The 21,607-nt window shown below is 58.7% G+C and overlaps 4 protein-coding genes across 4 annotated transcripts; 3 read left to right on the forward strand and 1 right to left on the reverse strand.

Moving 5' to 3' along the window:
• Positions 1-7,065: 7,065 nt before the first annotated feature.
• Positions 7,066-8,810, forward strand: HRG_10545 (only proline and serine are matching in the corresponding protein; the record flags this gene model as incomplete). The annotated part of the gene is made up of 2 exons (XM_044869016.1): positions 7,066-7,441; positions 7,498-8,810. 2 exons carry the CDS (start codon positions 7,066-7,068, stop codon positions 8,808-8,810), a joined length of 1,689 nt encoding a protein of 562 aa, XP_044715758.1.
• A 4,246-nt stretch (positions 8,811-13,056) lies between these two features.
• HRG_10546 (med18 protein) lies at positions 13,057-13,952 on the reverse strand (the record flags this gene model as incomplete). The annotated part of the gene is made up of 2 exons (XM_044869017.1): positions 13,057-13,456; positions 13,510-13,952. The coding sequence occupies 2 exons, from the start codon at positions 13,950-13,952 to the stop codon at positions 13,057-13,059; spliced, it is 843 nt and encodes a 280-aa protein (XP_044715759.1).
• Positions 13,953-14,283: 331 nt separating this feature from the next.
• HRG_10547 (polynucleotide kinase 3 phosphatase domain-containing protein) lies at positions 14,284-15,771 on the forward strand (the record flags this gene model as incomplete). The annotated part of the gene is made up of 3 exons (XM_044869018.1): positions 14,284-14,377; positions 14,429-15,406; positions 15,461-15,771. 3 exons carry the CDS (start codon positions 14,284-14,286, stop codon positions 15,769-15,771), a joined length of 1,383 nt encoding a protein of 460 aa, XP_044715760.1.
• Positions 15,772-18,256: 2,485 nt separating this feature from the next.
• On the forward strand, positions 18,257-20,133 carry HRG_10548 (sugar transporter domain-containing protein; the record flags this gene model as incomplete). Its single annotated transcript, XM_044869019.1, has 4 exons — positions 18,257-18,534; positions 18,619-18,792; positions 18,850-19,342; positions 19,399-20,133. 4 exons carry the CDS (start codon positions 18,257-18,259, stop codon positions 20,131-20,133), a joined length of 1,680 nt encoding a protein of 559 aa, XP_044715761.1.
• Between the last annotated feature and the right edge of the window lie 1,474 nt (positions 20,134-21,607).

Below are 21,607 nucleotides of genomic sequence, written 5' to 3' on the forward strand. Positions count from 1 at the left end.
GCCGCCTCTCTCGCTCCATGTCTGCATGTATGAGTGCATCTACAAGAACGTACGCGCGCATGCACGTAAGGGCTGTACTGTATGTATGCAAGCTACCCACCGGAATGCCTCTCCAGAAAGTGCCCCCTTTTATCGTGGCGCATTGGGCTCGAGCAGAATGCCAAGCACCGGATCCAATCAAGATCGCCATCTGGGCAGGATCCTGTGCATCTCCCGTCCTGCAGGAAGCCCGCCAAGAAAACAAAACGGAATGCTCAACTCGGCTCGCTCATGAGCCTCGCGGCCGTTTTCCGCGGCTCGGTGGCACGCCATGATGACGCCGTGCCTGCACCAAGACATGTATCAGTGCCATCCCGTCCCATCTCTTACCGGCGATGCAGCAGCAGCGGCACCGCTCACTCCCGTCCCGTCCAGGACACAGCAAATCCGAAGGCTGTCCCTATGCGGCGGCGGCATTCCCGGGACGGCGAATGTCGGCTTCTGCAAATGAGGAGGGGATGAGAGATTGGCCGTGCGTGCGTGCGGGAGTACGGACAAGGGGACAGACAGTCAAGGGCTTCTACGCTGGCTGTCGACTGGACATGCCGCTCTCCTGTCCCTGCAGGTCGCACTGCCTGCGGATATTGCCCATCCATCTGTCAGATAATCATCATCTACGAACCATCTCCCACGCCCTGTCTCTCTCCCTCCCCCGCGTGCCGAGTTGTGCCTTCGTGTTATGTCCTGCTGCCGTGGAACCAGCACGCGCTGTGCAAGTCTTCCCAAGGGTGTGTGTGGCGCCCATTCGTCTCTCTTGTCCCCCCCTCCCCCGGCACGCCATACCTACCGGCAAGCGCTATGCTTCTCGTGATTCCCGTCAGACGCTGTGGCTCTGGCGGGCCGTACCGCGGCGAGGGAGGCGCAGCATCCAACTGCTGGTCGATAACAAAAAGTCCAGTGCGCGGAGATGTTGGTGTCGCCGACCCTCTCCAATGATACTGCGCCTGTCCATGTCCAGTAGGGAGCGAGAGAGCTTGGGGTGGTAGGTCTCGGCCAGCAACACCGCCGCCGCCAACGAAGCAAACGCGCAGCTCGATGGTTCGTGTGTGAGTACAGTCAAGGAACACCGTACGGGCTTGATGGACGAGCCAACCTCCTCCCATTGACGTAGGGACAGCATTCAGGGTTCCCTCCCCAGTCTCTGGTGGTTGGGTGCTAGGTGAGAGAGAAACCTGTTTCCTGGGCCCTACTGCTGTAAAGGCAAGGCCGGGGAAGACGGAACCCAATCGGCGCCCTTGTTTCCCGCCTGCTTTTAATCAATTAAAAGAAGAAACGTCTTGGGTCGAGGGACGAATGAGCGAGCAGCCGGATATATTCTTTCCCAGGCACCACGAGCCAGCTGGCTGGATGCCGACTCCGACGCTTGCCAGGCTGAATGGAAGAAGCAATCATGAATTCGATTCGTTGGCGACACACGAGAAAAGCGCCAACGCACTGTACAGTATGTACTGTACGGGCAATTGCTGCAATTGCTGCTTTGTTTTCGGTAGAAACACCCGCACACGTGTCAGTGACCTGTACAGGCCACAGCAAGGTCATCTATCGCGAACAGCCAGGATGACCGGAGCCATCCGCCGTCAAATCCTTGATGAGCAAGGACCCTCCTCGTACATAAGCATTAGCAAGGGCCGCTGGGTACAGTTGGCCAGACAGGTAGGCAATTACTGTACTGTACTCAACCATCTTGAGCACGGAGCGAGCGGTCTGGCCTGGATGATGGATCTACTGGCCGACCTTACCTGTTTCCTGCCGGTGCATCGCAAAGTAGACACCAAGGGCAAACGCCATGCCAACCTTGGAGCTCAGCTGAAGTGATCATGCCCGCCTTCAGCGTGCTAATATGCGAAGAGCTTCCCAGTTGGGGCCGCTGGCGCTACTCTTTTGGTGTTGCTAAACGGGCCGAGACGCGGAAGAAAGTCAATTGCTCAACGGGGAAGCTCGTTAACGAGTAAGCTCTTGGGTGACAAGGCTTCAAGATGTCAAAAGTCAACCCTGGCTCTTGGGGCGGGTAATTGCTGGTGACAAGGTGGCCTTGAGGACGACACTGGCGCGGCGGCGAAGACACACTCATCCTCTTCCACACGGGTGTAACATCCGTAGCTACCTTTAGGTACAGACAAATTGTTAGGGCACAAAGACTTCGTCAGCACGAGGAACTTACGGTAAGTTCCGGCCTCGATCTGAGCAGGAAAATTCCCGGACGCAGACACCACCCTCTCCACTTGTCCAAGTACCTCCGGAATCTAGGATAGAGAGCTATCCGCTGTCTATCAGACGGTCGTAGAAGAATGTTCTAAAATCGAGCACGGATCCCGAGGACCAGACAAGGCAAGTGAAGCTGTGGGCTCGAATGGCGCCAACAACTGCCGAGCCATGTTTTGCTCCCTCCTCTTCTTCAGTCAGCAAAGGCGCCAGGGTTTGTGCGGTCTACCCGAGAAAAGCGTTGGATCCGTCCATCTCCGCTTTGCTAGAAGTCAACAAGCCCCCCGGTCTCAAGTAGGCAGGCAATGCCCCCCAGGATCGCGTCGCGCCTCTTTTTGGTTTCTCTCATCCCGTCGGCGAGTGTTGCCAAAGGTCAACGGAGCAGAAAATTCCATGGTCCAGGCAAGCGAGACGAAACAAGCCAGGGGAGGTCAAGGCCAACTCTCCTTCGTCCCGTCCCGGCCAGGCCTGTTGGTCCTACGCAAACCGAAGGTGCCAGAAAGCGTCCAGGGGTGTGTGTCAGGTCACCAGAGATCGCCCGGGGGGTCCCGTGAGGGCCCCATCCATCCCGACAAGGATGGGGCAGGGCAAGGGATCATGACGACACGGACTGTCTGATTCCATTCGGTAGCGATGAATGAATCGCGGTACGAAACAAGCGAGGAAAGCGTGCTGTGCTTAATATAAGCAAGGGACAGAGGGTGATGGCAATTAATCAACCAGACAGGCTCGGAAGGGGGAGTGAAACCACCCGGAGCAGAGGGCAAAGAAACGCCCGACGCTTGTCGACGGTGGCGCCACCATGTCGTGTATCCTTGACCAAGGGACTTCCCCACGGTCTTCCTTCTTCGCTCAATTGACTTTTCCCTACAAGTTCTGTTCCAAGGGGAAGAAACGGGGAGAAGAAGAAAGTAGGCGGAGGATGAAGGCAGTCTCTGCAAAGCTGGTCGACTCCCGCGAGTCCTGTCCTGGGAGAGCAAACGGGGCAACTGCAAGGTTCCGCGTGCACGTACCAAACACACACTGTAGCTATCCGTACTCGGTATGTACAGTAGACCCTGCTTCGTATTTGCTTGCCTCTTTGAACACCAACGAACAGGTCAAATCCGGACGTGGCTCGAGGCCGCACCCTTGCCCAACGCACAGATGGGCAGAGGGGGGGAGAAAGGGGGCGAGGCAGGGAGAAGGATCATGACACGGCGGTCGACGGTCGAGACAAGAAAGGGCCGGCCAACCAACAGCCTCTTTGTCGACTCGACTCGGCAATATGTTGCTTTTACGTCTCGGCCACCACGTGTACTGACACCGCCCGGTGTTTTCTTTGTTTCGTCTGGGCCCGGACCTGGGAGCATGCGTAGGAACAAGGGAACATGAACCTGCAGGGCACGGCAAGGAAACACGGCCATCAGGAGCTCTCTAAAAAATAAATAAGAGGCATATTGACATTGACATGGACCAGGGTTCCAGGCCGGTGGGGTTGGGGAAGAAGAAGCAATCAGGCAAGCGGCAGGCTCTGACGTTGATGGAAAAGAATTGACGTCTACGAAAGGCAGGGCGGAAAGTAAAACAAACAAAAGAAGCAAGAGCAGATGAATGAAGAAAGGAAAAAAAGAAAGAAAGCAAAGGAGGCGCCTGGGGAAGCCGAGCGTGGCGTGCGGGGCCACTGTCTCTTCGGTCGTAGCCCGCCCGCGCCAGATCCATCACGCACAACCAAGCCCTATTGATGATGGGGCATGATGGGGCATTGAAACGTGTTGTCTTCTTTTGGGGACTGGCCAACCATGAGCCATGTCTTTGCTTTTCCCACCCCTCCGCGTGAGGGGAGACGTACTGTCTGCAGAGGGCAACGGGTTCCCAATTGGCGCAGAGAGAAGAAAAAGACAGGGAGTGAAAAGGATTTAACATAGTTGAACAGTATACAGCAGGAGGCACATGCACCGAGGTTGGATGAGTGATGAGTAGCATTTCCTTGTCCGGACACTGCAGCCAGGGTTGCGGTGATGATTACTAGCTATGTACTGTACATTAGTTTGTTGCTGTAAGCACCTTTTCGCCTGGGGCTCTGCCCTACCTAGATGCCCTTGGCCCTTGTTTGGACGCACGAGTTTAGTAAGACGACTGCTGGGTCGGCCGAGGCCGTCGTCTCTCGCTTCTCCTTGTCACCAAGTGCTGGCATCATGGTCGGCTTGCCCCGAGCCAGGTGGGAAAATGACATGTGCCGTATGTGCATGCGCGGAGTCACTCGCGTGCGGACTTGGAGCGCACATGTTGCAGTCCTCTCTCGCTGCTCCCCGGGCCCTCGCCTTTCCCAATCGGTAGCATCAGGGAAGCTCGACAAGCTACGCACTAGCTAGCTCCCCCGGAGGCCGGCCGCATGGAGAAGCCTGCCCGCCCGCGCCCGACCATTGGCTGGCCTGCCTCCGCAGTCCTGCGCTGGAGCTGACAAGGCCGGAGAGGAGTCAGTCAGAAGGAGCCGGGACCGGCCAGAGGCTTCTCGCTCGCTCGCTCGGGCTTGGGCTCGCCATCGTGACTCGCCGCGAGAGAGCGTGATGCCCGTCCGAGACGAATATGTGCGACGGCCTGATGGGCTGCCACTGTGTGTGCTTGTCGAGGACGACGCTGCATGCAACTTGCCAGCAATGGCCCGAATGAACGGACCATGTATGCATAGCGTTTTCATCCACAGCGTCGTGTCGCCGCCGCCGTTCAAGACCCTGCGCCGGGCGGTTCGTCGAGCAGCAGCATCGGCAATGGCCGATGGATTTGAAGAGAAAAACATGACTCGTCCTCCCGGTATCGGGAACCTGGGCAGAGGCGCAGACTCGGCACGTGCGCGAGGTACAAAGTACTAGGCTTAGCCAAGCCCGCCGAGACCACGTCAGACTGGCAAGCCTCGGCCCCAGCTCACGTGCCGCGCGTCGTCGCATTTGCTTCCTGGGACGGCCTGCCAGCAGCAGCCAAATCGCCTGGAATCGACAGAAGAGCAGAAAAAGGTGGCCGAGCGGCAGTCCAGATTCGTTGGAACCGCAGCAGCAGCAGCAGCAGCAGTAACGCGGCCAAGCCAAGCCCCCCCCCCTCCGCGGGGTGGCGAGCTTTTCCTTTGCGGCCTAGGCAGCCTTTCCGCGCGTGTGCATCGAGGCAAAGACAGACAGACAGACAGCCAGACAGCCAGAGCGAGAGGCACCGGCAGAGGGACCAGCAACGGCGGTGCTGTTGTCCAGCAGCCGTCTTTGGCACTCGTTGCCGGCTTTGTTGTCGAATCCCGACCGCTTGGCGCCCAACCTGCTGTTGCTTCAACCACACGTGGACCGTTTCGTCGACCATGGCGCCCAACAGTGTGCAGAGAGGGCGGCTGCCATCCCAAGTCAACTGTGGTGCAATCATTCCCGAGCACACAGACAGACAGACAGACAGACAGCCGACTGCCGTACAAGGGACCCATTGCTCGTTTGTCTGCACAGTAAAGGAAAAAGAGGTCAATCGTACTGCTTCCCCACGGGCCTATTGGAACCTGCCCGGGGTAACTGCGCACCACCCAAACCCCGCTGTCTCAACGCGTGTCGACACATCTCGACGGCACCTGCATATCTACATACATACATACTGTACATACATTTGCGCCTTACGTGAAATGTCTTCGCCCATCCAGTAGCAACGGGTACATATCAAAAGCCCCCGTCCCCTTGAATGTCGTCAGATATTATAATATCATTACCCCCCCCGGGCCGGCGTTGCTCGTGGCCAGACATGCCGGGAAATCGGCCGACTTCACAGTCCCGGTGCAGCCCCCCTTGGCTACCCAGTGTCTGTCTACTATATATCCCACAGCAGTCTGCCTCTTCAGCGCCGCCCCTGTCCGTCCCGGCCAAGCCTCCCGCGTCCCGTCGTCGGCGCAAGGCTAAAGAACCAAGAAAAAAAGGAAAATCAGAGCCCCAGCCTCCGCGAAGCCCTCGGCCGACTTTGGCTCCGAGACACGGGCTTTCCTTCATCGCCAGGTCCTTTGGTGGCACCGCAGACATCATCCTCATCCTCATCCTTATCAACGGGACAGCACCGTCCGTACCCGACGGCCACCACCACCCTGAATGCGCTTGAGCGGCGTGGGCCTTTGCAAGTGGTGCCTCGTCAGCCAGTTTCGGTTGGGGTCCCTCCAGGTCCTCCAGAGCACTAGCTCTCCCGGGTACCTCCCGAAGCCCTGCCTGCCTGCTGGGTCGGATACAGTCAGGTTGCTTCCACGGCGATTGGCGCTAACAGGGCCCCACGCCGCCTGCACCCACCAGCCCCCGGTGGGGCGCGAAACGAAACACAGAAAGAAACACCCCGCTACAAACGCCAGGTACCGGTACCGCCGAGGCGCGCGGTTCTCAGCACGCCAGCAGGTACCTACCCCAGCCCGGTACTGGCGATACCCAACCTGGGCCCTGGACAACAAAAGTACGGCCTTTCACCTGGACGACCTGCCAGTACTTGACAAACACCCCCGCACCCCCCTGCACCCCCCTCCCCTGCCACCATTCGTCCTGTCCCCACCCACCACCACCTGAGGCGCCGCCGCTGTTGTTTTCCCGCACCTCCAGCACATCCTCTACAGGTAGCTACGGGCCAGGTCCCCAGAAGTACTTTTTTTTTTTTGGCCTGCTGCCAACCACCACCACCACCACCACCTCTGTCCGCTCCAGTCTCCGTTTCTTTTCTACTCCTCGCCTCTCCCCCATCTCAACCTCGACCTCATCTTCCCCCTTCGACTCGCCCTAGCCTACCGTCTCTCGCTCATACTGTTTCTGTCGGCCACAGTCTGCGGTCGCAGACCCTCCCGCGCGAGGCATGTCGCCGCACCTCAAGCCGTTGCTGCTACCGCAGCTCGTGGAAGAGCGCCGCAAATTCGACAGCAAGGCCAGCCCCGACGCCGCCGACCTGTCGCACGTCTACTACATGACCAATTCCTCCTCGTCCGATGTCGCCTCGCCCGTCACCCCGACATTCTCCCCCCGAGGCCACCAGCGCTTCCCGAGCTCCTCGTCGTCGCTCGAACTGCTGCCGCAGCCACCGCAGGAGAGCCCAGCGTCGTCGCCCTCGGCCCAATATGTCTCGGCCAAGTCTGAGAAGCGTCAGCTTCCCGACGTCCAGGAAGACCCCATGGAGCTCTACGAGGACGACAGCAGCCCCTCGTCAGAGCACTTTGGCCTCTACAGCTGTCTTTGTAAGTCGATGCCGTGTACCCTCGACCCCTACCCCGCTAACCTGTTGCTGTCGCAGGTGATGCAGACTGCCAGCACCGCAACAGCTCCGAGGGCTTGTTCTCCGACGACATGACGGGCGACTTTGACATCGACTACGACATGGGCTTTCTCAGCGACGGCGACTGCTCAACCGACCCTCGCCAGTCCGCCAAGAAGAAGTCAAGCGACAACTCGCCTTTTGCCGGCCTGACGTCTCGCCTCGGCTCGCGTCTGCCCACCATCAAGCGCTGGCGGTCGAGTAGGCGTGCCAATCTCAAATCCTCGCCCACTGCCGACCTGAGCCTCGAGAACGTGCTCTCGTCCAGCCGCTCCTCGTCCATGTCGGCCTCGAACCAGCAGAGTCCCGACCGTTTCCAGGACTTTTCGATTGCCCCCCGTATGGCTTCCAGCTCTACTATGTCCTACTATGGCAGTGCCGAGGACCTCAGCAGGTCATCCATGGTTGAGATGACCCTGGAGGAGCAGTCGAGCCTCGAGCGCGACCGCTCCTTGGCCACGACGCCTCTTCTTCCCCCTCTTCTCACCGATCCGCTCGGCAAGCCACCGCAGGAGTCGCCCCTCCAGTCACCCACTGTGGCGCCCGTGTCGGCCACGGCGCTTCCCACCACGCCCCAGCCGCCGCCGCCGCCCTACTCGCGCCCGTCGCTCAGCAGCCGGCCGTCTACCACGTCTCTGCGCCAAGTGCCCACGGGCACGGAGCTCCCCCTACCGCTGCCTGCCATCTTGCAGGAGCACGACGAATGGTCCGACCGCCTGGGCCACGCCAACTTCACCATCACGCCCCTGCCCTACGAGCTGGAAACTCTCTCGGCGGAAACGGTGGGCAAGTTCCGAAAGGACTGGGACGCGGCGCGGGTCAACTATACCAAGCACCTTGTGCGGACAGGCGAGCACTACGGCCAGACGAGCAAGATCTATGCCCTGACCGAGGCCAAGTGGGCCGAGACGGAGCGACGGTGGAAAACCATCTACAGCGACATTGTCCGCCAAAACAGCCGCTCCGCCCCGGGCTCCGCCAGCCACTCGCGCAGTCACAGCCGGGGTCGTGGGCGCGGCCGCTCCAGCAGCTCCGTGGGCGTCGTCGGGCGCATGCATTCCCACGACGACTCGTTCGACGACCTGCAGTGGCGACGCGTGGAAGACTGCCTCCCTAGCGTCGTGCCGCGGATGCTCGAGTCCCTGGACGCGCAGGGCAAGTTCCCCTGCCGAGGCGACGAGGACATTGTCGGCCCCATGCAGCGGGACGCCGTCATGGTTCGAACTCGAAGCGAGGACGCCAAGGGCCGCTTCTGGAGGAGCCTGGCCGACAAGGTCGGTTTCCGCAAGTGACGAATGCTGGGCGGCACGCGCCCGCGGCAGCAAGCCGTGGGCGACCTGGCCTCCGCCCCGACGAGGTTTCACGACATCGACGCACGACTTGTCTTCAACTATTCGACAAGAAAAGTACCCTTTTTTTTCTATGCGATAATGCGAAAAGATACCCCCTACCGCCGTCACTCCTTTTTTTCCTTCATGTACTTGTCCGGATCTTTGAAGCCTCAACGGCATTCAGAAATCTCAGCGGGCTGCGGGTCGCCGCACGACTATTTACTTCATCTCACGCCCTAGACACATCTGTACATGTCACAGTTTACGGCGTTGAACGTGCCCGAAGAACCCCTGGTTGTTTTCGCGAGGGGCCCTTCAGGAACAAAAGTTTAGACCAGGAATTGGATTGCGCGACGCAACAGGATGCGTCCGGGCTGGTAATGGATCCTGTGGATTCGGGACGAGAGCCACGAATGACATGCTTTCTATTCGGCTGCTGGCCGGGCTGGAGGCACCCCGAAGGGGTCACGAACGGTACGGGCACATGCATGATTTGCCCGCGATTGGACGTGGTTAGGAGGATGAATTCCCGCTGCTGCAGCGCAGGAAAGCTGTGGAGGCGGTCTTTGGGCACTGACCTCGCACAGCTTGTCCAGCCCAAGGGCGGGAGGGAGACGAGAGCGGGTTGGATGACAGGGAGGTGGCAGCAGGTGCAGAATATTTCCGGCGCAGAGAAGCGCTGGCAAGAACGAATAGAAAGACGACAAAACACTTGGGTTCCAAGATCAGCCCGTGAATGTCCTTGCTCCTCCCCAGTCCAACATGGGCCCCCTTGCTCCGGAGAGAGAGAGAGAGGGAGAGAGAGAGGGAGAGAGAGAGGGAGAGAGGCTGAGCAGGTGAGGGCCCTACGGTACGCGACACGGCCACGCGGTCCAATTAGGCGATGTCGCACGAGGCGATTGGTCGGTGGCACAAGCTGATCCATGGCATGGCATGGCATGGCTTGACTTCCCCGCGCGGGGGGGGCAGACGATTTAGATTTATTTTAGGGATAAAGCCGGGATACGGTTCTATTTTTCCATCTGGCGGTGCCGCGGCCTCGATGCCATGTATGTACCCCGTACGCCCCGTGTCTCACAGGTTTTTTCCTTTGTTTCTCTGCAGCATGGGGATCGGACGACGGGTGGGAGGAGGGGGTGGTGGTAGTAGCACCGCCGACGAGGGAGACGGCATCTGGTTGCAGAGGAACGGGTTTCAGGTTCTTTGTTCGGTTTGCAAAGTGTTTGTTCGTCGTTAGCCGTGTATGCTACGAGGACTGCTGTTGCTACTCCGACCTCTCGCTACAACCGCCACGACGTGTGCCGTGCGCGTGTATCTATGTGCGGTGTGTGCAGGTGGAGAGGCAGGTTGAACAAACCACGTGGCGATGGGAGGGAGATGGACAGACGGCGTCGTTGTGTCCTTGTGAGCGGCCGGGGCGGAGGAGGAGAGGCTGGCGGTGACGGAAACGGTTACTGGTCTATGCTGCACTGCACCGTCGCGAAGAGGTGCATCGTGATCAGTCACTTTGCTCGCTCAGCTTCCTTCAGCCTTGCCGTGGGGTCGGCAGTGGCTGTGCCGCGGGAGAGACCGTGTTTTGAACAGGAGAGGAACGGAAATATGAAAGATGACTGTACGGGTTGCTTGCTGGACGAGGCGACGATGCATGGGAAAGGAGACAAGGCATCCTCGACCTCTCCTTGACCTCTGCTTCAACAAGCTCTCCCGTGCGGGCCTCGGCGACTCGACTGAACAGGTCGGAGCACGGCATTGACACGGGAAGCAGCCCTTCCCCCCCCAAAAAAAATGGCGTGTTCTGTTCCTCTTCTCTCCTCCCCTCCCCTTTCTCAGTCGCCTTCTATTCGGCCAAGGCACGTACTGGACGTGCGCCGCGTCAAGCATCAACGATGCGATGGCCGCGTTTTTCTGGTGCAGGGTCCTTTTTGCTCGGGAACACGGCAACGCAGAAAACGAAGGGGGCGGCGCATGCAGTTCGTCGGTGGGACGAGCCCGGGCCTGAAGGGTCAGTATGCATGTGCAACCGCCTGGCTGGTGACGCGGGGGTGTGAGGGAGGATCGAGCACGGCATGGCGATAGGTCACCGCTGGCCCACGCCTCCTCCTTTCTCGTCGTCGGCGTCTGCCTCTCAGGCTTGAGGCGTCATGCATGTGTGTGTGTGTGTGTGTTGTGTGTGTGTGTTGTGTGTGTGTGTTGTGTGTGTGTGTTGTGTGTGTGTGTTGTATGTATATGCATGCGCGCTCTCCTTGGAGAAGCAGACCGTTTCTCTCCTCTGTCTATGCCGATGTCATAGGCACAGTACACATATATACGAAGTGCATGTATATAACCATTTTATTCATTTTCGTCCTTTCAAGTTCAGTCGTCTGCCGCTCGATAAAACACTTCTTGGACACTCCGCGCCTCCTCGCGAGCCGCCATCGTTGATGTGGCGATATCACGCTTGAGCGACCTCCAACTGGTTGGCTTCCGCCTCCCCCCTTTTCCCGTTCCGGCCAGCACGGGACGGTCCGGCCCCTCCCTCCCTCACTCCCCACCTGCCCACCCACACCCGGCTCCTCCGCCGCGTGGCCCGGCCGGGATCATCGCCGTCTTGCTCCGTCTCGGGACTGACTGACTCTTGTCGGGAGCGCAAAAGGGGGATGGGGGAAACGGACAAGGAGAGACACAGACTCAGCCCGTGTCTCACCCACTTACTCCCTGTGTTCGCCCAGTCTAGTGTTTTCCCTGCTCTCCCGCTCCGCTCCCGCTCCCGCGCCTCCATTCCTGTGTTCCTTCGTGTCATTCCACTCCCATCACATGTAGCCGATCGATCGGCCGTCGAAAGCCGGCCTCTACTTGGTGATCCCCCCCTCCCTTCCCCCTCCGTGTTGCTTGGCGCATGTACATGCACAGATGGCGAGAGAGAGAGAGAGAGAGAGAGAGAGAGGGGCCAAGACGTCGTTTTGCGGGCTTTGCGCGAGTGCCACCCAGGCAGCGACTGACCGGCTGCGCATGCGTGGGCCGTCGCTACCTACGATGGTGGGCGGGAGGGAAGGCGAGTATGTGCGGTGCCGTCATGGTGAGGGCTGTCGCCGCTCGATCTTGTACTCGATTGAGGCGTTGGAGGAAAGCTGCCGCCCATGGCTTGGCGCTCCAATTCAGGATGCTCGAAGCCTGCGGGATCTGCTAACCGTGGCAAGACATGGACCCTCGTTGCCAGCGTCGTTCGTGGTCCAGATGGATCCTACCTAAAGCTCTCTAGGCGTAGAGATCGACGCTTTCGCTCCCTCAACCCTATCGAGCAACGTCGATGAGGATGCCCGTGAAGATGCCAGTGAGCAAAGGCAAGCAATGGTCAAGGTCTAGATAGGCAGCCGTCCTCGGTAATTCATAGAAAAAGACGAAACCCACGTGGCCTCACGCTGATCTTGCCCGGCTACCCCGGGCCACTTACAGACACCTTGCAGATCTGATCTGTAGCCTCTGCATTGTAGATTAAGTTGACATCGACTGCGTGATTCTGATTCTGCCACTGTCTTGAGTGCTTACGCTCGGCTACGTACAGCCCGGATCTGACCCAGATGGGGAGAACCATCTGCTCATCACATGCGAGTGATTCAGTGACTTGAGCATAAACCGGCGGATGTGAGGACCCATGTCAGAAACCCGAGTTGAACTAATGCCGCAGGGCTGGATCGTATGCGACCTCTGCAGACACTAAACCACTTTCAATTACTGATCTGGGCATCGTCAACTTGACGTCCAAGGTGCTCAAGCGCTTACCCCATGGTACACTTGTTCCGGAGTGCGAAGTGGCTTGACGGGCGTCGATCAACCCGGGCTCCTGATGTGCAGAACCAGGCAGACACAGCCGCCTTGAAATGGACAGTCGCTCATGAGATGGAAGCGAACCTGATTCAAGTCCGTAGGTGTCATGTAGGCGGCCTGGGAGATTCGTTACCCTCGATGCACCCGCCACTGGCGTACCAAGTCTTGCGCATAAGGTACATGGCAGAGACAGCTCAGAGTAAGGCATCGCATGAGAATTGACGGCACTGGCGCAGAAAAGCACGTAGGATGAGCAAGCAGGTTGCGTTGAAATTGAATCGTCCTTTGGGTATCGCCAACGCCGGGTCTAAAGACAAACAAATATGCCTGGACAGGCGGTAGAGTCGGCTCGAAGCGCTCAACTCTGCCCGATGGTTATACAATCTCGACACTCGAGTCCTCAAGTCTTTCCTAGCATGACCTTTTGAGGCAGAGCTTGGATACCCTGCTGCTGCATTGCCACCCGCGTGTCGTGCACCTTGCGGTCGATGGCTTTAAAGTCAAAGATGCCCTCGAGCTCGCTGCGGATGGACATGAGCCGGTCCTGCGCCTTGCGGATCTCGTCTGGTTTGTTGTCCTGGAGAACATGCGACTTGACGTGGAGGATCCATCGACTCTGCATGTCCACCGGTGTCAACGAGTCCCAGGCTGGCAGCGTCGTCGACGGCCCAGACGGCTGCGCTCTCGACTCGAGCGGCGTGTAGTCATTAATGGGTTGCAGAAAGTAGTGCTTGGTCAAGGAGAACTCCATGTCATCCCGGAAGAAGCGGTACACTTCCTCGACGGTTTCGGCTTTAAACCTGGGTCGCGTCAGTCACGGTCGCCTCGGAGGCCAGGGAGGGCAACGACGCACTGGTAGTGATTGTCGCGCATCACCGACGGCAGCTTCTTCTGCTCCCAGATCTCGACAATCTTGCGCTGAGTGAGGAGCGGCCGTCCATGCGGAGGATCGGGAAAGTCCGTCCACCGCAAGATGCCGGGCGTGCTGTCGAGTTCCACTGCGACACCGGATGGGCCCATGTCTCGTTCCTTGGCAACCTCATACCGGGCTTGAAGGACAAAAGACTGACGACTGAGGCTCTGGTGAAGGTCCTTCCACAGAAAGGCTACATCTTTGCGCATGGGCTTGTCGATGGAGGTCTGGTTGGAGATGCCAGACGCCCGGGGGGGGCCCTGGAAGTAGAGCACGCGACCGACCGTCTCCCACGGCGGCATGGCGCAGAAGCCGCTCAAGACGGCACAGGCCGCGTGAAAGTCGGCTTGCTCGACCAGGGCCGTGAGGAACAGCTCATACATGCTGGCCAGACGTGGAGGATTCAGACGTTGGAGGCGAGGAGAAGCCAGGGATGTGCCCCGGGGAGAGGCGTCAGGGCCAGGTAGAAGAGCTTTGTTCAATGGCAGGAAGCCGAGAGTGTTGTTGCCGTCGTTGGAGAAAACCACAGACCAAGAGCTGGTAAGGTGTTTGCTAGCGAGCCGTCTACGAGCATAAGTATCGCGTCTGGGAGAGGCTGCAGACAGGCACGTGACCTCGCGTTCTCCACCGCGTTCCGCCGAGAGACCCGCGCGCCCCTTAAGCTCCACGTCTCTCGATGATGAGCTTGCGACACAGGTAGTTGACAGACGCACAATGCCACCCTCGAGCCCTCCAGGGAAGCGAAATGCCACAGATGTCCCTATTTCTCCGCCGCCACTTAAACGCACGTTGCAGAGCGGCACCACAAGTGAGTCCCAGGCCCCAAGCATCACTGTGCAAGTGCTGATCCGCCTGCTAGAGACCGCCGTCGCCAATTTCTTCACGCCGACATCGCAGAAGCCAAAAGACCGCACAGCATGGTCCCAGAGGGCCCCGAACGACGCCGCCCCGGCCACCCTGCTCGTTGGCCGCTATCTACCCGATGTGCATGATGAAAACGGCTCGGTGCGCCGCAAGATAGCCGCATTCGACCTCGACTCAACCCTGATCGCCACGTCGTCGGGCAAAAAACATGCAGGCAACGCGACCGACTGGAAATGGTGGGATAGCTGCGTGCCCGGCAGACTTCGCGAGCTGCACCAAGCCCAAGGCTATCAAATTGTCATTCTTTCCAACCAGGGTGGGTTGATGCTTCACTTTGAACCCGGCTACAAGGGCCCCAAGGCGTCTGCGCAAAAGCGTGTCAACGAATTCAAGCAAAAATGCAGCGCTGTTCTCAGCAGCCTGGATCTGCCGACAAGCGTATACGCAGCTACGGGGAGGGACATGTACAGGAAACCAAGACCAGGGATGTGGAGGGCGGTGTGCGACGACTACGGCCTGGCAGAAGACGAGGTAGACCTGGCAAACAGCTTCTTCGTCGGCGACGCTGGCGGCCGAATCGCGGGCCTCGGCACTGGGGGCGGCAACGTCAAGGCTATTGCCAAAGACTTTAGTTGCTCGGACAGGAACTTTGCCCACAACGTCGGAATCGCCTACAAAACGCCCGAGGAGTTTTTCCTGGGGCAAAAGCCCAGGGACTTTCATCGAGATTTTGACCTGGCTAGTCATCCATTCGAGGAGGCATCACTGGGAGCATCGGGTCTGTTCGAGAAGAAGAATAAGCAAGACATCGTCTTGTACTGCGGTCCTCCTGGAGCCGGAAAGAGCACGTTTTACTGGAGGCATCTCAAGCCGCTGGGCTATGAAAGGGTCAACCAAGACACGCTCAAATCTCGGGACAAGTGTGTCCAGGCAGCCAGGGAACTGATGGCCGGGGGCAGCTCAATAGTCGTTGGTTCGCTCTGCCATCCCGGCTACGGTGCGAGGCATGGAACTAACTGAAAGACAGATAATACGAACCCCGACCCCGACGTGCGAGCGGTGTGGGTGGACCTGGCCAAGAAGGCCAAGCTGCCAATCCGATGCCTGTGGTTCAGGACGCCGCTGCACCTCTGCGAGCACAACGACGCTGTCCGGGCACACAACAAGGTGCTGAACCCGGAGGCGAGGCAAGGGCTGCCGAAGCTGGCGTTTACGGGCTTCGCATCACGCTTCAAGGAGCCCAAGGTGCAGGAAGGCTTTCAAGATGTCACCGAGATTCACTTCAAGTTTCGGGGTACACGTGAAGAGTTTGACACATGGGGACGATATTGGACGTGAGGGAGTGGGTACCGAAGAAGAGTACCGAAGGACTGGCGTTGAGCATGGGCCAAGCACAGTCGCAACGGTCGCCAGCTCGGGAGCTTGGAGAGATACGATAGGCCTGTTGCTGGATATGTTGGTAAACCACGAGACGGGCGAGACGATTGCTCGGCGCACATGGGAAACGCCTTGCTGCAGCCCAACCCACACATTTCGAATGAACAGCAAACTTACACCCTCCATTGAGCCGGCTACCCTCCAGGAGACGCGGGGCAGGCATCAGATCAGTCTACTACGTGAACTCGGGGAGCTGGCTTCCTCCGGGATCCCAAGTCGACTTGGGCCCGACCGAGGAAGATATTACCAAGCCTCAAGACTTGCGCTGCATCTCCGAGGGCCAAAATGGCGACTTGCAGACCCTGCATGCAGCCGCGCGACTCTGGACATGCACAGATGCTCTGGGGCTGGCGAACCACCCTCTTTGGATTAGAGAATCGGGCGAACCGCGGCCGTGGGGCGCACAAGGCCCTGCACGGCAGACATAACACGAGCCCGAGACTGGCCTGAAGACTGCGGGGGTTGCCACCGGGAGTCATCGTTGCACCTTGATGACATGGCGGGTGACAGCCACCGCGCCAGCTCGAAGCAAGCGGCAAGGATTCCGCGGCTGGGCGAACTGGCATGCCGTCTGATTGGGCGGTGTTGTGCGGCTGTGAAGGGAGGGTTGCCTAATCTCCCTTTTTCTCGCGTCCATGACACAGCAAAGGAGGGCAGTGGTGCGTCGAGACCACGGGCTCGCTTCGGTGTTGCTTCGACCTTGCCCCGGATTCTCGACTCGGCAGCGGGGGAGGGAGACAGTGGGCCAGCTGACAATTCGCCAAGCCCGGCGCCGTGCGAATCGGCATGAGTCGTGGCGGGCATTATCCGTCGAAGCGTCGGGGGAATTACACCAATGGATCCCTGCTTTGCATCTGGAAATAGGATGACTATTTCGAACGGAGAAGGGCGCAGCTGAGCATCGCCGACCGACGCCCATTCAAATCAACTATCGAAATTTATATTTTGACGAGAGCGACCCCGTTTTTCTTTGTGCCTCGCACAAGGTTAATTAATTCCGGGGTCGAGCCCACTTTTGCCGCGCACCTCCCCGAGTGATGGGGATGGAGACAGAGCCGGAACGCCCCGTCGGAGGTTAGCCGACGGCTGCCAGCGGCTGAGTGGGTTGCAGGTTGGTGCGCTCCTGGGACTCTGGAGACTTGGCGACTGAGAGGAAGAAAGAAAAGCAGAGTACAAGCCAGGCAAGGCAACCTTCAGCGAAGAAGAAAGGCGACTTGAAGTACGGAGTACGCAAGACTGAGGGGTCGAGCCTTGCAACCCGTCCTCCGGATATCGCGAACGGACCGCCAGCAACCGGGCCCGGAAAGGCAAGGGCAACAACTACGACGCCGAGCGGAGAAGCCTAATCGAGGAAAGGCCGATGGCGGCAGACAACAAGGATTGGAACGCGGAACGCGGAGCGCGGAGCGCGGGGAAAGCAAAGGAACAGGGGTTCCCCTTGCCGGCACCAGAGGTCGAGCGAGATCCGGGGAATGAATATGGGGAGACGGTCTCCTGGGGAGAGGAGTCACGAGACTGTTCTCTCCAATTTTCATCATCCGTTTTCCCCATCTATACCCCAGAAAGCGTGCATGGGTGCTGGGTGCATGGATAACGCTGCCATGCCGCCGCGGGCAACGTTCTGGGCTGTCTTCATACCAAGGCTCTAACACCATACACCTTGGCCGAGAGTAAGCTGCCCCAGCCCGAAAAACCTGCATCTTTGGTCTCAGTGGCTTGTCTTTCAGCGCTTTAACGGTCACCTGGACCCCCACACGCACGACCCCGAGTCAACACCCAGGCGGGGAGTGAGCAAGGAGAGGTCCTCTCCTTTTCGGCGTAAACCGGAGGAGGCAATTCCATGTACAAGTCGACGGCAGCCAATGAAGCCAGTCGATTGCCGAAAAATTGGCTTTGAGCCGTCGGTTGCTAGCTCGTGGATGGGTGCCCGCACGTCGGTTTTCCCACTCACCGGAACTCAGAGCCTCGGTTCGAATTGCTGCTAGTAAGCCGCCTTGCAGGGAGGCGCCTTCCCAAGCCTCGTGTTAAAAGGACGGCTTTCGGGTTTCGGGGCGTTGGTGGGGATGGAGAAAAAATGATAAAAAGGATGAGAAGCCATGAACGCGCTGAGGCGAGACATGATCTGCTCTGTCGCATACCCCTCATCAACCCCCCTTTCCCCTCCCCTCCCCTGCGGTGTATACAGCCATCGATCCTGTGACTGGCTGTGTGTCTTTGATATTTTCCTGATTTCGCCTGTGGCTTGCGAGGGCATGCTGCTTCATCTCACCCCGCCATCTGCAACAGATCAAGACACCGTCAGCTCAAGGCACGAGAAGAAGAGCTAGACCTAGCGAAGGCCGTTTGACCTGGGGACGAAGACGACAAAGAAGAAAACGCAGCAGAAATGGCGGGCGGCGTCAAGAAGCCCGTCAACATCTTTCGGCTCAAGGACCTGGGCGAGCCCAAGGGTGTCTTCAACTGGCGGCTGTGGTTCGCCGTCGTGTCGTTTGGTCTGCTCGGGGCGGCACGGGGCATCGACGAGGGCCTCATCTCGGGGGCCTTTAATTCCCCCGATTTCAAGAAAACGATTCGCTATGGCGAGTACTCGTCGGTCGAGCAGGCCAACATCAAAGCCAATGTCTCGGCCATGGTCCAGATTGGTTCCGTCGCGGGTGCTCTGATGTGCGCGTCCTTCTGTCTCTCCGTTCTGCCTTCCTTGTCGCCGTTCTCTCCAGTGGATTCAGCTGACCCAAACTAATGTCGCAGCGCCTTTTTGGTTTGTGACCGCATCGGCCGCATCATGGCCACGCGCTTCCTCTGCGTGCTCTGGGTGACGGGCATCATCATCTTCATGGCCGGCGGCGTCAACGGGAGCCTGGGCGCCATCTATGCCGGGCGCTTCATTGCCGGCCTGGGCGTTGGCCAGACTCCTGTCGTCGGGTGAGTCTGTTCCTTTCCTTCACCGAACAGAGGACGACTGAACTCATCGTGATGAAGCCCCGTCTACATTTCGGAAATAGCACCATCGGCCATCAGAGGCCTTTGCACAGCCATCTTCACCGGCTTCGTCTACCTCGGAATAGTTCTGGCCTACTTTACAAACTACGGCTGCGCCGTCAACCTCGATCCCAATAGCCACAACCGCTGGCTGGTGCCGACCAGCCTGCACATCACCATGGCCGGCATCATCTTCATCCTCACCTTTCTGCAATACGAGTCGCCGCGCTTCCTCGTCAAGCAGGGCCAGCCCGACAAGGCGGCCGAGGTCATGGCTCACCTGCGGCGGCTTCCCGCAGACGGCGAATACGTCACGCGTGAGGTGTCGGCCATACAGGCGGCCCTCGACCACGAGCTCGAGGCCACCCGCGGCGTCGGATTGCTTGGCAAGCTGCGCGAGATGTTTCTCGACCGCAGCAACCTGTATCGCGTCTATCTCGCCACAATGGTGCAGCTGCTCTCCCAATGGAGTGGCGCGGGAAGCATCACGCTTGTACGTCTATTGTCAAGGCCCCCTAGACCCTTTTAGTAACTCGAGCCGTGTCGTAGTATGCCCCCGATCTCTTCCGCATCCTGGGCATCACCGGCAGCGAAGAAGGCCTGCTCGTCACCGCAGTCTTTGGCATCGTCAAGCTCGTCTCCGCCCTCGTCTGCGCCCTCTTCCTCGTCGACGTCATCGGCCGCAAGCGCTCGCTCCTGACGGGCATCGTCCTCCAGGCCGTGGCCATGATCTATGTGGCCTCGTTCCTGACGGCCGTCCCCCAGCTGGGCGTCGAGGAAGACTTTGTCCTGCCCGAGTCGAACAGGGCCGCTAGCCGCGGGGCCATTGCCATGATCTACCTCTCGGGCTGCGGCTGGGCGCTGGGCTGGAACTCGATGCAGTACATCCTGACGGCCGAGCTGTTCCCGCTGCGCATCCGCGCCCTCGCCACCTCGTGGGCCATGACGCTGCACTTTGCCAACCAGTACGGCAATTCGCGCGCCGTGCCCAACATGCTGCTGCCCGTCCCCCAGGGCGGCATCTCCCCCAAGGGCACCTTCTGGTGCTTCGCCGCCGTCACCTTGCTCGGCGGCATCTGGGTTTGGTTCTCGGTGCCCGAGACGAGCGGCCGCAGCCTCGAGAGCATGGACCGCCTCTTTGATCTGCCCTGGTACAAGGTCGGCTTGTACGGCAACCGCCACGCCGAGGAGCAGGACCGCGCCCACGACGAGAAGCAGCGCGCCGCCGAGGGGGAGCACGTCACCCAGCAGCACGTGGAGAAGAAGGCGAGCATAGAAGCCTGACCTGGCTCGTCTTGCGGACGACATGGGAGCTTGGGAGTTGCATCATGTGGACATGACGAATGGTAAAATTGTATTTGTAAAATTCTCCGACTGCTGCAGACATGAGGCCATCTAAAATGCGATTGGCGTGTCGGATTTATAGTCGATTTTCACTCCTTGTCTGGCTATTCACTCTTTCCCTTCTTCACTGTCGTTGCTATAGCCACCTGGTGAGCCTCAGCATAATTCCAAAGCAATGTGAGAGAGCCAAAGATTGCAGAATTTCAAAGCATCCAGCAGGCTATGATGAAAGTGACACGAAGCCATCTGGAGTTAAAGTCAGGTAACGAGTTGTATAGCCACGGTGCGTGCTGTGACAAACCATCCTTCAACCGCCTCACTTCCCCGACAGCACCGTGAATGAAAAAGCCACCGCCGTGTCTCACAATGCATGTCGAAATTCACTGTCTTCTTTCTCAAGGGGTCAAGCATCGATATGCATGGCGGCGGGCACTGGATGGGCGAGTATCCGCACTCCACACTCGAGGAGATGAAAGGGGGCCAGGTCGAAATGCGTCTTTCATTGTCCTCGGTGTTGTCCAGTCAAAGGCCATGACAAAGGACAGTTCCCTCCCTGACTTTGCCCACACGACAATCTAAAGAACTACCCCCTCGCACACTCGGGGGGCTTCTCTCCAACAACGTCTGGCCTGGTGCCCCTGAGCAACCAAGCTGTGTCCAACATTCACTCAGGTGCAGTCCTGCGCCACAATATCCACACCATCATCTCTTATTTGACCCAATCCCAACTTAGAGCTCGTCGAATTCATGCCCGCACCTCTCGCGGGATCCTTGTCGACGCGCTCTCGGTCGAACGACGAATCGACCTAGACCTGACTCCTACCTACCGCGAAAACCTGCGGGCCATACATGCATGAGAACGGACATACTTGCTCTCGGAAGTAGCATTGACTATTGAATCAACGTTTTCCACGGCAGGTTACCGAATCTGGACAAGTAAAGGGCAAAGATGAAGTTGAGAGTCGATCTTGCGCCGGCAAGTCTAGGCCTTGTCTGTACATATGCCCTGTCATCACGGCACAACGCTGTATACAGCTATACTCGTCGGCACGAGAAGCCATGGATTGCTTTCAGGCAGTGCGGAACCTCTGCCTCGCAACCAGACCCTATCTTTGTCGCCCGAGACGTCGTTTCTGTCACTAGACGGACAAGGACACTTTGTCCCCAGCGCCATCGTGGCTCCGGCCAACGGGCTCTGCGACAATAGACAGAGTTTAAGCGAATCAAGGTCCTTGCGCCATCTTACAGCTTAGTATTGAAGCACTCGACAATCGCCACATAAGGTTGGGTCTCTGACAGTCAAGGGACAACAGGCTGTCCGAACAGCTCCGAAAGAGGAGCAATTACTTCCCTCTAGTCCCCGAATTATATCTCATGTTTAGCTGATAAGAGCAAGAAACGTCGTGTCCTCTGC

Source organism: Hirsutella rhossiliensis (genome assembly GCF_020360975.1).
Source record: "Hirsutella rhossiliensis strain HR02 chromosome Unknown scaffold00016, whole genome shotgun sequence".
NCBI lineage: Eukaryota > Fungi > Ascomycota > Sordariomycetes > Hypocreales > Ophiocordycipitaceae > Hirsutella > Hirsutella rhossiliensis.